Source organism: Mustelus asterias, chromosome 3 (assembly GCF_964213995.1).
Source record: "Mustelus asterias chromosome 3, sMusAst1.hap1.1, whole genome shotgun sequence".
Lineage (NCBI taxonomy): Eukaryota > Metazoa > Chordata > Chondrichthyes > Carcharhiniformes > Triakidae > Mustelus > Mustelus asterias.
The window spans coordinates 41,058,513-41,071,939 of record NC_135803.1 but is presented as its reverse complement, the minus strand read 5'-3'; the positions used below and the strand labels follow the sequence as shown (position 1 = coordinate 41,071,939).

General features: G+C 41.4%; 1 protein-coding gene across 1 annotated transcript in view; it reads left to right on the top strand.

Moving 5' to 3' along the window:
* The first annotated feature begins 264 nt into the window (after window positions 1-264).
* pde6d (phosphodiesterase 6D, cGMP-specific, rod, delta) overlaps window positions 265-13,427 on the top strand; it is a 60,696-nt gene continuing 47,533 nt past the window's right edge. The window contains exon 1 of the mRNA XM_078207915.1: window positions 265-481. Coding sequence (XP_078064041.1) covers window positions 432-481 — 50 coding nt within the window. The 5' untranslated portion in view covers window positions 265-431. The remainder of the gene's footprint in view (window positions 482-13,427) is intronic.

The following is a 13,427-nucleotide window of genomic DNA, read 5'->3' as shown; positions in this document are numbered from 1 at the left end:
GAGGTGCAGGTGACTCCTTGCCCCAGTTTCTCCAGCACAATGCAGAGAGTGGAGGAGGGACCCAGCTTGATTGACGGCGGGATTGACCAGTCAGCTCCAGGCCTGGCGGCTGCCAATGGGAATCGCCGCTGGTGGGGCAGCTCCCGCCTCCCGAGGCGGGATCGCTCCGCTGATTGGCTGCTCCGCAGTCTATTGGTCGGGCGGGCTGTCAGTCAGGCCGCGGCGGCTGGCCCCCCCTCCTGATTGGCTGCTGGAGGCAGGGGGGGGCGGGTCCGGCGGCGATGAGCCGAGCGTTGCTGTGGCGATAATCAGCTTGTTGCTCGATTTTAAATTTATTGACATTACGGATATTATTCCCCCCCCCCCCCTCACATTAATCGCTCTTAATCCCTTTGTTCCGATTTATCAGAGACGGACTGGGGAGAACTGCAATGTCTTCGAAGGAAGACAGGGCTAAGGAGATCCTGAAGGGCTTTAAGCTGTATCCTTTACCGGCCGAATGTGCCTCTTTTACCCGCTGTGTGAGCTGCTTGGTTCGGGGGTAAGTGCGGCCCTGCACCCGGGGCCTGGGCGTGTGAATATACATACACATATATATGTGTGGCTGGAAAGATCTAAACTCCCACCGTTCAGGGAGAAGGGCGCCGAGTTTAGCAGTGGCCCAGGGCGCTGAAGGTGACTCCACAGGACAGGGCCAAGCAAGCAGGCTGCACTCGGTAATTCCCAAATCCCACCCCTGTGCTGCCTGCAAGGAGAGCGATTTAACGCAGTGCTAGTCAGTGGAGGCAGGGCTGTGTGTGGGGTTACATATCATTCATGTCAGGGCAAATGCTCATCTTCAGGGGCAAGATATCCAAAGGTTAACCCCAAGTCATAACATGAGCAGCATTGGTGACAAAACATCTGAATTTCACTGCAGTTCAAGATGATTGCTTTGTACTTTCCCCCCATTGATTAACTGTACATCACACTCTGCACATGTTTTGTTGAATTGCTGTTTAAAAGCTGTCAAGATCGACCCTGGTATTGGGACTGACATTTATGATTGGAAATGATCCAGGTTGCAAATTAATGTGCATTTAAAAAGTCACTTAATGACAATTGGGCAAGTTTACTGTCTCAATTCAAAGAATGAAATAAGTAGTTTGGCAATAATTTTGTGGTATAATAATCTGATTTTTATTTGTTCATGGGAAGGTCATCATTTGTTGTCCATCCTTAATTAAACCTTGAGAATGTAGTGGTGAGCTGCTATATGATTTAACAGTGCTGTGGAATTACTATTCTCCACTTAAGAGCAAATCTAAAATAATGTACAATCTGGTAAGAATTGTACTTTGTGATGTACTTTAAACTCTTGGAAGCTGCAAATTTGAAACTTTTGTCTGAAGGAATGATGTATGGCCTGGATTTTGTCATCAGTAATGAACAAACAGTGTTAGCCTTTCACTAGATTTTCGCTAGCTGACATTGTATAAGGGCTATTGTACAGAAACTTGCAGTGTGCAGAAAGCCCTTCTGGTGCATTGCCCTCTAGAGGGGATTTGGGACTTGTGTGAGCTGGGCAAGCAATTGTGTATCTTAGCAATGGGATTGGAAGCACCTCACTGAAGCATGTAGTCTGAACCAGGAAGTATTAGTTAGAATAGCTAATTAAGTGCTAAATCATGTATAGTGTGTAACATAAAGAGAAGGAAAGAAGGATGAGATTGAGAGACAGGTAGGTGGCAAAAAATAAAATATGTTTTCTTTTAAATCCCCAACAATGATTACAATCTGAAGAAATGAGACTTCACACTTCAAAAAGTAAATTTTCATGGCCACTGAGGTTGTTTGGAATTAATTAAGACTTATCATACCATTTTAAAAAAATACTTACACTGGAATGGACAGTCCTTAGCTTCATCTGGTGAGTTTAATAGGTATTATTTGTCCATCCCAACTTCACAGCCTTCCACGCGTTTCATTGTTGAGTCTTATTAAAATGAAGTTTCTAGAGGAGCAGGACACATTGGACAGTAGCTTCTTGATTTCTGCATTTAACTGTGCAAATGTGGTCACCGGAAATTGTCGTCTGATTTGCACTTTAATGATGAGTGCTATTAGCATATTTTTATCACAAAGTCTTTGCCAATTTGGATAGTTTTTCAGAGAATAGTCTGACAATTAATTGATCCAGCCAATTCTTTGTTACTTGGCATGCTTGAGGAATGAATTTAATAATTTCAGTGTAAAACCTGAAAACAACTTGTGCAGATTTACAATCTATTATTTGCCTTTTAATGCATTCTTTATCTAAACACTGAAAGTGATTGGCTTTTATCAAGCTGTCAGAAATTCCAGTTATAAGGGAATTCAGGTAGAGTGCTGGATAACAGAGTTTACTGTTCATTCATGGAGTTATCATTCTTCCAAAGTGATGCATACTTTTACTTTGCTGCAACAAGAAATACAAGGATGTATGACTTAACTAAAATGCTAGTGATACAACAGGAATCAGCACCATTTGCTAGATAATGAAATATGCCTCTGCTAAGTGCCAAAGGCTCAATGCTGAATGGTAACTAGCACTTGGAAAAACGATTCCATTGAGGGTTTAGCATCTTTAGGAGAGAAGAACATGTTAGAGAAAATGGTGGAAAAAGCAAAGCTGAAAAACACAACTGTAACTATAAAAATACAGACCAGCATCTCTGTACGTGGTTGACCAAAGTCTGAGACAGAGCAAACTGTCTAGACACTGCTCCCCTTCCTTTATGTGTCAGAGTATTTCCAACTTGCACTCCAGCTCAATGACTATGAGCCAGAAATGGTGGTGGAAGTAGATTCAATAGTAATTTTCAAAAGGAAATTGAATAAAAACTCGAAGAGTAAAATATTCAGGGCTATAACAACTTGTAGTTATATAGTGCATTAAAGCACTTCACAGGAGCTTTATCAAACAAAATACACCCTGGAGTCACATCAGGATATATTTGGGCAGATGATCAAAAGCTTGGTCAATGAGGTAGATTTTAAAGAGTACTTTAAAAGAGACGCAGAGAAGTTCAGGGAATTCCAGAGGTTTATAGCAGGCAGCTAAAGGCATGGTCACCAATAGTGGAACAGTTAAAATTAGGGACACTCAAGACCTCCAGAATTAGAGGTGCAGATATCTTGGAGAGTTGTGGTGCTGGGGGAGATTATAGAGACGGAGAACATGAAAACAAGGCCAAGGATTTTAAAACCTTAGCTTTTTTGGATCGTGAGGCAATGTAGATCAGCAAGTATAGAAATGATTGGTGTCTGGAAATTGGTGTAAGGACCCAGGAGAAGGGTTTTGGATAACCTTTTAAAAAGAGTAAAATGTTGAAGGCCAGTCAAAAATGTGTTGGAATAATTAAGTCTAGAGGTAACATGGATGGATGGGAGTTTTGGCATCAGATGAGTTGAGGCAGGGGTGAAGTTTGATGATGTTCCAGAATTGGAAATTGACAGTCTTAGAGATGATGTGGGTATGTGGCCGGAAGCTCATCTTGGAGCCAGATATGACGCCCAGGTCGCAAACAATCTGGTTTAGCCTCAGATAGTTGCCAGGGAGAGACATAGAGTAACTTGTGATGTGGACTGGGGACAATGGATTTGGTCTTCCCAACCAATGTTTAGTGGAAAGTGAAGAAAATATGGACTCTAGGCACAATTTAATTGACTTTTTAAAATTAATCTCCCTGCCTTCTAGACAGCTGTGGGGACATTATCAATAGGGAGCATCCTAGAGCAATTCCATAGAAAATATCAGGGAGTATAACTTTGGACTGACATTAAAGTTACTTTTGTAAGCCTACCACATGCTATATTGGGTAAGTTGTATTTTCAAATGCTAATGGCTTTTGTGATGGCCGGGTTGCTCAGTCGCACAGACAGCTAGAATGTGGTTCAATCCTCATTCTGGCCGAGTAGGCTTGGGGCTAGCCTCTTTGCCCTGCCCTGTAGTAAAATCACGGTGAATCTGGAATATCGAGAATGGTGAAGAAGAAGAATGACTTCCTAAGGTCCTGTGGCTCTGGAATGAGTGTTGGATCATTTGATTTTATAGCCTTGCTGTTTCCTATGGGTCCTTTGTAAGTTTCACAGCGGATGTTAGCCATTGATACTGTGTTAGTCAGTCTGTAAGACCTGAGCATGTATTCACAGTTGATATATCAGTGTGTTGCTGAGGGAATGTCATTCTTTGGGATATTAAACTGAAATTGCATCCGCCTATTCAGATGGTTCCAATGAAATTAAAGATACTCTGTCATTATTCAAAACCTAGCAGAAAGCTGTACCAGTGCCTTGACCAATGCTCCCCTCTAACCATTGACACTAAAAAAGAATGGATTAGCTGGTTAATCATTTCATTGCTGTTTATGGGACAGTGGTGCAAATGACTGCTGCCTACATAACAAACACTGTATGAAGTGCTTTGTAAGTAGGGTCTCTGAGTTGAGATGGCCTGAAGAATTCTCCCGTTCTGCTTGCCATGGGAATTGTAGCGGGTGGGGGGCTGATCATGCAAAGATCCACTGACCTTGGGTGGGATTCTCCGGTTTTGGGATGAGCGTGGCTGGAGAATCCTACCCAACATATCTGTTGTTAGAATTTCAGAACCAGATCAGTTATTTGCAATGTGTTTAGTTATCTGATCATTAAATCAGTGCTCCAGAATGTCAGGCTAAGATTAACCAGGCAACATGGCTCACTAATGGAACTAGGTAACTCTTCAAGCTAAACCCTTAATCAGTTCGATTGAACTTGCTGGGCAAAAAAGAAATGGTATTACTAAGCTGCATAGATTTTGCTGCTTAAACACCAACAGAATATATTTTCATACTTGAGAGTGGGAGGGAAGTTGCAGAGCCTTGGCTTTATCATCCGTGCCTCAGTTCTCTGGACTTAAGGGATTTGCCTCTAGGGAGATGGGATCTGTACTTGGCATGTGGGTAAATTATTTTTGAGTTTGACAGGCAGACTTTTAGGAGGTATTTGATAAACTTGATAAAAAGTTGTGACTGAAAAGGAAGGTCTTATGGATCAGGTGGAAACAATATATTGTCTATAAATTATATAAATAACGGAATTTAAAGGGTGGTAGTCAGTCGTTGTAGTCGTTTTATTTGATAAACTGTACCAGAATATTAGCCCAGGAATTAGTTCTGAAATTCCTGCTATTCACAGTTATTTGTAAATGATTCAAGTTATGTGAGAAAGTAGAATATTTAAAGCAAACCTATCCATGAAGACATGGGCACAATGTAAATTAATCAAAAAATGGAATAGAACTTGGAAGATGATTTAGGGGAGAAATGCACGTCACTGAGTCATACAGGAAAATACTATTCCAAATTTGAGTCCATAGAGAAACAACCTACTGACCCAAGTCCAGAGAACTGCTCAAGAGCATGAGCTCTGGCAATGGCGCCTTTGAAGTCGAGATAACCCAATCCGATTTGTGCTTAAATTCTTATTTTACAGCTCAGGAAAACAAAAGCTCAGACTTCCCTATACGTTTTGTCTCTTTTTTCCAAATATATTTCAAAATAAATTACAGCTTTTGACAAAATGTTGTGTAAAGGGAATGATTTAGTTATTCACTGAAAGCAAGTTATATCATTAGGTAGAAAGTCTCATAGGGATGCTTCTTTCTGGTCTGTAGGCAAATAAATGATAGTGAATGGAGTCTACCAATTCCTGTGTGAAGTTGGATGTGAACAGAATTGCAATTGTTCGATTGATCTATTGCCCTACATGATTTATATATAATCTAATTGATAATATGGTAAATGAAAATGAGTCTATTCTCATTGTGTATTAATGTGCCTGTAGAATGCAACTTTTTAAATTTACACAAAATGCAGACCTTTCTGAATAGACTCCCCTGTAACAAAAGTTATATTTCTAACACTTGTTTCTCCTTGCCTGTTAGTTAATACAAAGAACAGTACAGCACAGGAACAGGCCTCTGGCCCACCAAGCCTGTGCCAATCAAGTTGTCCTACCTAGACCAATCGCCTCTATACCCCTCCTGTTCATGTGCCTATCCAGATAAGTCTTAAATGTCCCTAACTTATCTGCCTCAGCTACCTCAGTTGGCAGTGCATTCCAGGCCTCCACCACCCTCTGTGTAAAAACAACCCCCCCTCCCCCCCCACACACACCTCTACTGAACCTTTTCCCCCTCACTTTGAACTTGTGCCCCCTTGTGATTGTCATTTCTGCCCTGGGAAAAAGCTTCCTGTTCACCTTACCTATGCCTCTCATAATTTTTAAACTTCTATCAGGGTGCCACTCAGCCTCCATCTTTCCAGGGAGAACAATGCCAATTTATTCAATCTCTCATAACTAATACCCTACATACCAGGCAACATCCTGGTAAACCTTTTCTGTACTCCCTCCAAAGCCACCATATCCTTCTGGTAGTTTGGCAACATAGTGTTCCTCATCTGCATATCTAGTTTAATAGCAGAAGTTTGGGTCGTTACAGGGAAATGAGAGAAGAGTTAGGTTACTTGGTTTTCTGGAGTAGGATGTTGCAATTGGCACAGCAATAAAATGCCATGAAATTTCAGCATGATTTATATTGTGTTGCATATTTGCATGTGTTGCACTCTGAATTAAAGCTACAGTACTTCTGAGAACATCTCCCAATTGGTTCCATCAAATCTGAAACTCAACAGATATTTTCCGGCTTAAAGTATTTTACTAGAAAAATACAACTCTCAATATTTATCTTAATCTGATTTGGCGAGAATTTGAACATTTCCTAAAATTGTGTTGATATTCTGTCCCCGTTCTCAAACAAAACACCATATCGATGTTGAAACAGAAAATGCTGGAAAATCTCAGCAAGTCTGGAGAGAGAATTGAGCCAACATTTTGAGTCTGGATGACCCTTCGTCAGCTCTGATGAAGGGTCATCCAGACTCAAAATGTTGGCTCTATTCTCTTTTCCTCAGATACTGTCAGACTTGCTGAGATTTTCCAGCATTTTCTGTTTTTGTTTCAGAGCTCTAATGAAGGGTCATCCAGACTTGAAACGCTGGCTCTATTCTCTTTTCACAAATGCTGTCAGATCTGCTGAGATTTTCCAGCATTTTCCATTTTTGTTTCAGATTCCAGCATCCACTGTATTTTGCTTTTTAATATATTGATGCTATTGTTGATCTGCTGCAGCAGTAACTTATTTTCTCTTTACCCCCCTTCCGAGGTCCCTCTCTTCTGTTGCAACACCTCCTTTCATTTCTCCCCTCTTGGTTACTCTGTTCGACCAATGCTATCCTTCAGTACTCCTTGACCTTTGTACTATACTGCTGCCATTCTAAACTTGATTCTCTCTTAGATGAGTCTACAGCTTTTCTCTCTGCTTCTATTTGCATCTATCAAGGCACTGGTTACTGCCTCTATACGAGTAGCAGCCTCAACCGCCACTTTCCACTTTCTTGTTGACCATCCGGCCAATGGGCAAGCTGGGGTTAAACCTGCCAATCTCCTTTCTTTCTCACTTACCTCTCCCTGTGCTGACCCTTTTGGTTCTAACAGCCTAACAGTTATTGCTGCTGCCCCCTGCATCTTTTTCCAGAATGTCTGTTTGCTCGCCATGCATTAGCTTTTTGTGGATAATTACATCAACATCAGACAAGCAATCTGATAATTTGGCAAAAGTAGAAGAGCTGAAAGAGTTGATGGTAAGATGGAGCTGGGTGTCATCAACATACATGTAAAACTAATACTGTATTTTCCAATGATGTCACTAAGCTTGTAGATAAGAAATAGAAGGAGGCCAAAAATAGATCCTCGCGGATACCAAAGGTCGTGACACAGGAGCGGGGGAAGAGAAGCCATTGCAAGTGATCTCTGGCTATGATTAATCAGAGAAGAATGAAATCAGGTTAGTGCAGTCCCATCTAGCTGGAGTACAGGGGAGTAGTGTTGGAGGAGGATGGTTTGATCAACTGTGTCAAAGGCTGCAGACAAGTCAAGAAGGAGGAGGCAGGACGGTTTAACTTTATCACAGTCATGTGAAAAGAGAGAACAATTAAGAATATCAGATACCATGAAGAAAAGGAGGAAAAGTTGTGTGGTCAGCAGTTTAGTGGTAATCGGATTGAGAGAGCAGGAGATAAGTCTCTTGGAGCAGCTGAGGTTGGAGAGGTCACAAGGGGAGATGGGAGAGATACTAAAGAAAGATGAGAGTTTGGGGCTAGGTTGCGGGGAGCTTTAGAATAAGTTTGGCCTGGTGGGAAAGGGAGGGAAGCGGGAAAGGCTGTTGATTGGATAATCTCAGTCTTGATCGAACAGAACTTGAATATTGCTGATAAAAAGACATGCTGTCAAAGCTTTTCATCTTGCACTCATCAGGACAGATGCAAGAATGTCAAATTTCAAAGGAAGCAATTTATACAGCATGAGAAAAGGGTGCTAGTTGGTTGGTAAGTCAGCTCTGATTTATCGAGGCATTGCCGTGGTGAATCCACCAGGGAGCTAATTGTCCCCCATGCTTTTGTTTAATTCAAACAAAATGGATGAATTCCTTTTGCCTGCAGAAGACAGGTCGCTCTATATATGTAGCTTCTGGCACATGTAAGTGAGCTAGCTACATTGTGAGCCCGACTGATGATCTTAAGTTGATTGTTAGAGTAATCTTTAGCACACTTAGGATTTTTCAGTAAGTGCAGACTAATCACGGAATCACATCTAACATTAGACATTATATCTGAGCTTTGCAAGCACAGGCTGGTTGAGTATGGTCAGTACTCTACTGTGAACAGCTGAAGGGACATGATATAACAAAGAACAATACAGCACAGGAACAGGCCCTTCGGCCCTCCAAGCCCGTGCCGCTCCCTGGTCCAAACTAGACCATTCTTTTGTATCCCTATATGATTGGCCGATACTGGAATGTACAGCCTATGCGCACCTGCACTGAAATGCGTATACTACATTACTCACAGAACGTCTTTTTGGCTTGATGGCAGTATCCTGTAGTGGAAAATATCACTTGTGTTGCTACTGCTTGGTAGCAGTGTGAAATGCTAGCTTCACCTGTTACTGAAATTTCTAAGATACCTTACTCTTTCAGGTTAAATTGAGGTAGACTCAGCACTTTTCAGGTCTGAAAGTGGCGACCCTACGATTATTCAAAAGTGTGTACGATACGCAGCTCAAGGGGTATCTAAAACATTTTGGGCAACAGCTCAATGGCCTTTCATCTATACTACTTGTTGCACACTCTCTTGGGTAGGTATGTCCTTCCTTATATTTGATACAATGGGCCGAAGGGCCTCCTTCTGTGCTGTAAAACTCTATATGGAGACCAGAAATGCACACGTACTCCTGGTGAGGCATCACCAATGTGCTGTATAAGTGTGCTGACTTCTTTACACTTGAGCTCTAGTATATTAGCAACAAAAGTTAACATAGCATTTGCCTTCCTAATTGCTGTATCTGCAAGTTTGCCTTATGTGATTCATGAAAATGAGATAGTTTTCTAGGATGGTACATTGAGGGACCATCCAGAGAATGGGCTATTTTAAAACTAATGTTGTGCGATGAGAAAGGGCTAAGTAATAATCCTGTTGTATAGGAGCATCTAAGGAAGATTGACCATAATATGATAGAATTTTACATTAAGTTTGAAAGTTCTATCAGTAATTATGGTTTTAAATCTAAACAAAGGAAACTACAAAGTTATGAGGGACAAATTGACTGTGGTAGATTGGGAAACTACATTGACAGATATGAGTGTAGAGAGGCAATGGCTAGCATTTAAAGAATTGTTGCATGGTTTACCACAAGTTTAAATTCCTCTGAGGTACAAATATCCTAGTAAGAAGTTTAACAACACCAGGTTAAAGTTCTTACTGTGTTTACCCCAGTCCAACGCTGGCATCTCCACATCAGTACAAATATCCAGCAGGAAAGGTGATTCAACTATGGCTGACAAAAGAAGTTAAAGATAGTATTAGATCAGAAGAGGCTTATAAAGTTGCCAAGTAAGCCCAAAGATTGGGAGAGTTTTAGAATTCAGCAAAGAAGGATGAAGAAACTGATAAAGAATGTGAAAGTAAACTATCAAGAAACATAAAATGGACTGTAAAGGTTTCTAGCGAATGTGAAAAGAGAAAGATTAGCAAAGGCAAATGTGGGCCCACCATAAGCAGAGACAGGAGAATTTATCATGAGGCATAAGGAAATAGCAGAGAAACTAAACAAATACTTTGTGTCTGTCTTCACGGAGGAAAATACAAAAATAAATCTTGCAGGTATACTAGAGAACCAAGGAACAAGTGAGAATGAGGAATTGAAAGAAATTAGTATTAGTTTAAAAAAAAGACAATGGGACTGAAATTTGGTAAATCCTCTGGTTCTGATTATCCACATCTCAGAATGTTGAAAGAGTTGTCTAGAGATTGTGGATAAGTTGGTGGTCATCAACCAAAATTCTGGAATGAACCCTGCAGATTAAAAGATGGAAAATGTAACCCCACTATCTAATAAAGGAGGGAGAGAGAAAACAGGGAGCTATAGACCTGTTTGCCTGACCTTGGCAGTAGGGAAAATGTTGAGTTTTTTTCTAAAAGGATATAACTGGACACTTGGAAAATAATGGTTGGATTTGGCAGAGTCAACAGGATTTATGAAAGGAAAATCTGTTTAACAAACCTGTTGGAGTGTTTTGAGGATATAACTAGCAGAATAGATAAAGGGGATGTGGTGTTTTCAGAAGGTTTTCAATGAGGTTACTAAACAAAATTAGAGTATATGGGATTTGGAAGTAATATACTGGCTTTGATTTAGATTTGGTTAATGGACAGAAAGCAGAGAGTAGGAATAAACAGGCCATTCTCAGGTTGGAAGGCTGTGACAAGTGGGGTATGGCAACAGAAGAGAGGGACCGAGGAAGGATAAAGAGAAAATAAGTTACTGTTGCAGCAGATCAATCAGTGCTTGATTCCCATTTACACAAAATCTAAATCAGTGACTTGAATGTAGGGATCAAATGTAATATTTCCAAGCTTGCTGATGATGCACAATTAGATAGAAACGTGAGTTCTGAGGAGGATGCAACGTGGTTTCAAGGGGATTTACACAGGCTAAGTGAGTGGGCAAGAACAAAACAGGTGAAATAAAATGTGAAGTTGTCCACGTTGGTATGGAAAACAGAAATACAGAGTATTTCTTGACTATTGAGAGATTGGGAAACATTGATGGCAAAGGGACCTGGGTGTCATTGTTCATGAGTCGCTGAGCGCTAACATGCATTGCAGCAAGCAATTAGAAAGGTAAATGGTATGTTGGTCTTTATTGCAAGAGGATTTGAGTACAGGAGTAAAGAAGTATTGTTGCAATTGTACAGAGCCTTGGTGAGACCACTCAAGAATAGTAGGTACAGTTTTGGCCTTCTTACGCAAGGAAAGGTATACTTGCCATTGAAGGAGTGCAATGAATGTTCACCAGACTGATCCCTGGGATGACAGGCTTGTCCTATGAGGTGTGTTTGAGGATATTGAGCCTATATCCTCTAGAGTTTAAAATAGTGAGAGGTGATTTTTTTTGAAGCACACAAAATTCTTATAAGGCTTGACAGAGTAAATGTTTTCCCTGGCTGGCATGACTGGAACTAAGGGACACAATCTTAGAATAAGAGGTAAATCATTTAGGACTGTTTTGAGGAGCAATTTCTTCACTCAGGTGGTGAATCTTTGGAATTTTCTACCTTGGAGGGATATTGGACTAGGTAATTCAGTATATTCAAGATAGAGATTGGTAGATTCCTAGATATTAAAGATATATGGGGATAGTGCAGAAAAATGTTGTTGAGGTAATCAGCCATGATCTAGTTGAATAGTGGGGCAGGATTGAGGGTCCGAATGGCCTATTCTTTCTCCTACTTCCTTTGTACTAGGACATCCAGGTCCTTCTGACTGCAAGCATTTCCCAGTATATCTCAGTTGAAAAAATATTCTGCTTTATTAGTTCTCCTACTGAAATGGATATCTTTAAATTCCACCACGTTGTATTCTATCTGCCATGTTCTTGCCCACTCACCATACCAGCTTACATCCCTTTGCAGCTTTTCTTTCTAATTGTTTTTCTAAGGAGAATCATTGTTTGCTATTTAAAACTAGTAGAGTGCATCCAGAAAGAACTTCAGACACCCCCTCCCTTAAATTAATATGAGGCACACTCCCAAACTAGAGACGAGTAACTCGAGCCTGGACTAGAAGCTTCCCTCATTTGTCTTCCATCCCCACCCAACAGTTAGCTCTAGCTGGGCACAGTGCTACAGGCAATGCAACTCATCAGCAGAATCACAGTGCAGAAGGAGACCATTCGGCCCAATGAATCTGCACCGATTCTCCGACAGAGCACCTTACCCAGGCCCGAACCCGCCATATCCCCATAACCCCACACACTTAATCCCCTGACTCTACACATCGTGAGACACCAAGGGGCAATTTAGCATGGCTGGTCCACCTAACCTGCACATCTTTGCATTGTGGGAGGAAACCGGAGCACCCAGAGGAAACCCATGCAGACATGGGGACAAAAATCACCCAAGGCTGGAATCAAACCCGGGTCCCTGCTGCTTCACCCGGGTCCCGGGTGAAGCAGCAGTGCTAACCACTGTGCCACCCATACCTGAAATTTATATTTCCGTTGGAGTAGTGACTGGGAGCCACCAAATAAGGCCATTTAGGTCAATTGTGGTGCATCATAAACCTAGAGATCTGTTAACTCAATGCAGCAGATTGAATTTGGACTACTATACATAGATGCCACAGATTGGAGTTAATGAGACTGCAACAATCAACTCGAATCAAGGGCTTGCACTAATGCCACTTAACTTAGATTACACAGCATCACAACTAAAGTGCCATTTTATATAAATTGCACCACAAAATTCCACTGAATTAACAGCATGATTGCAAACATAGTTCCGGCAGTGTAAAGGGTACTGCTATTGTTCACTTTTTAAAAATTGATTCATAGGACAAGGGCGTCACTTGCTGGCCAGCACTTATTGCCCATCCCTAGTTGCCCTTGAGAAGGTTGTGGTGAGCTGCCTTCTTGAATTGCTGTAGTAAATGTGCTATGGGTTGACCCACAATGGCATTATAGAGGGAATTCCAGGATTTTGATCCAGTGACTGCAAAGGACCAGAAAAAAATGTCTGAGTCAGGATGGTGAGTTGCTTGGAGGGGAATTTACAGGTGGTGGTATACCCATGTATCTGTTGCCCATCTAGATGAAAGTAGCCGTGGGTTTGGAAGGTGCTATCCAACGATCTTTGGTGAATTGCTGCAGTGCATCTTGTAGATAGTACACACTACTGCTACTGAGTGTCGGTGGTGGAGGGAGTGGATGTTTGTAGATGTGGTGCCAATCAAGCGGGCTGCTTTGTCCCG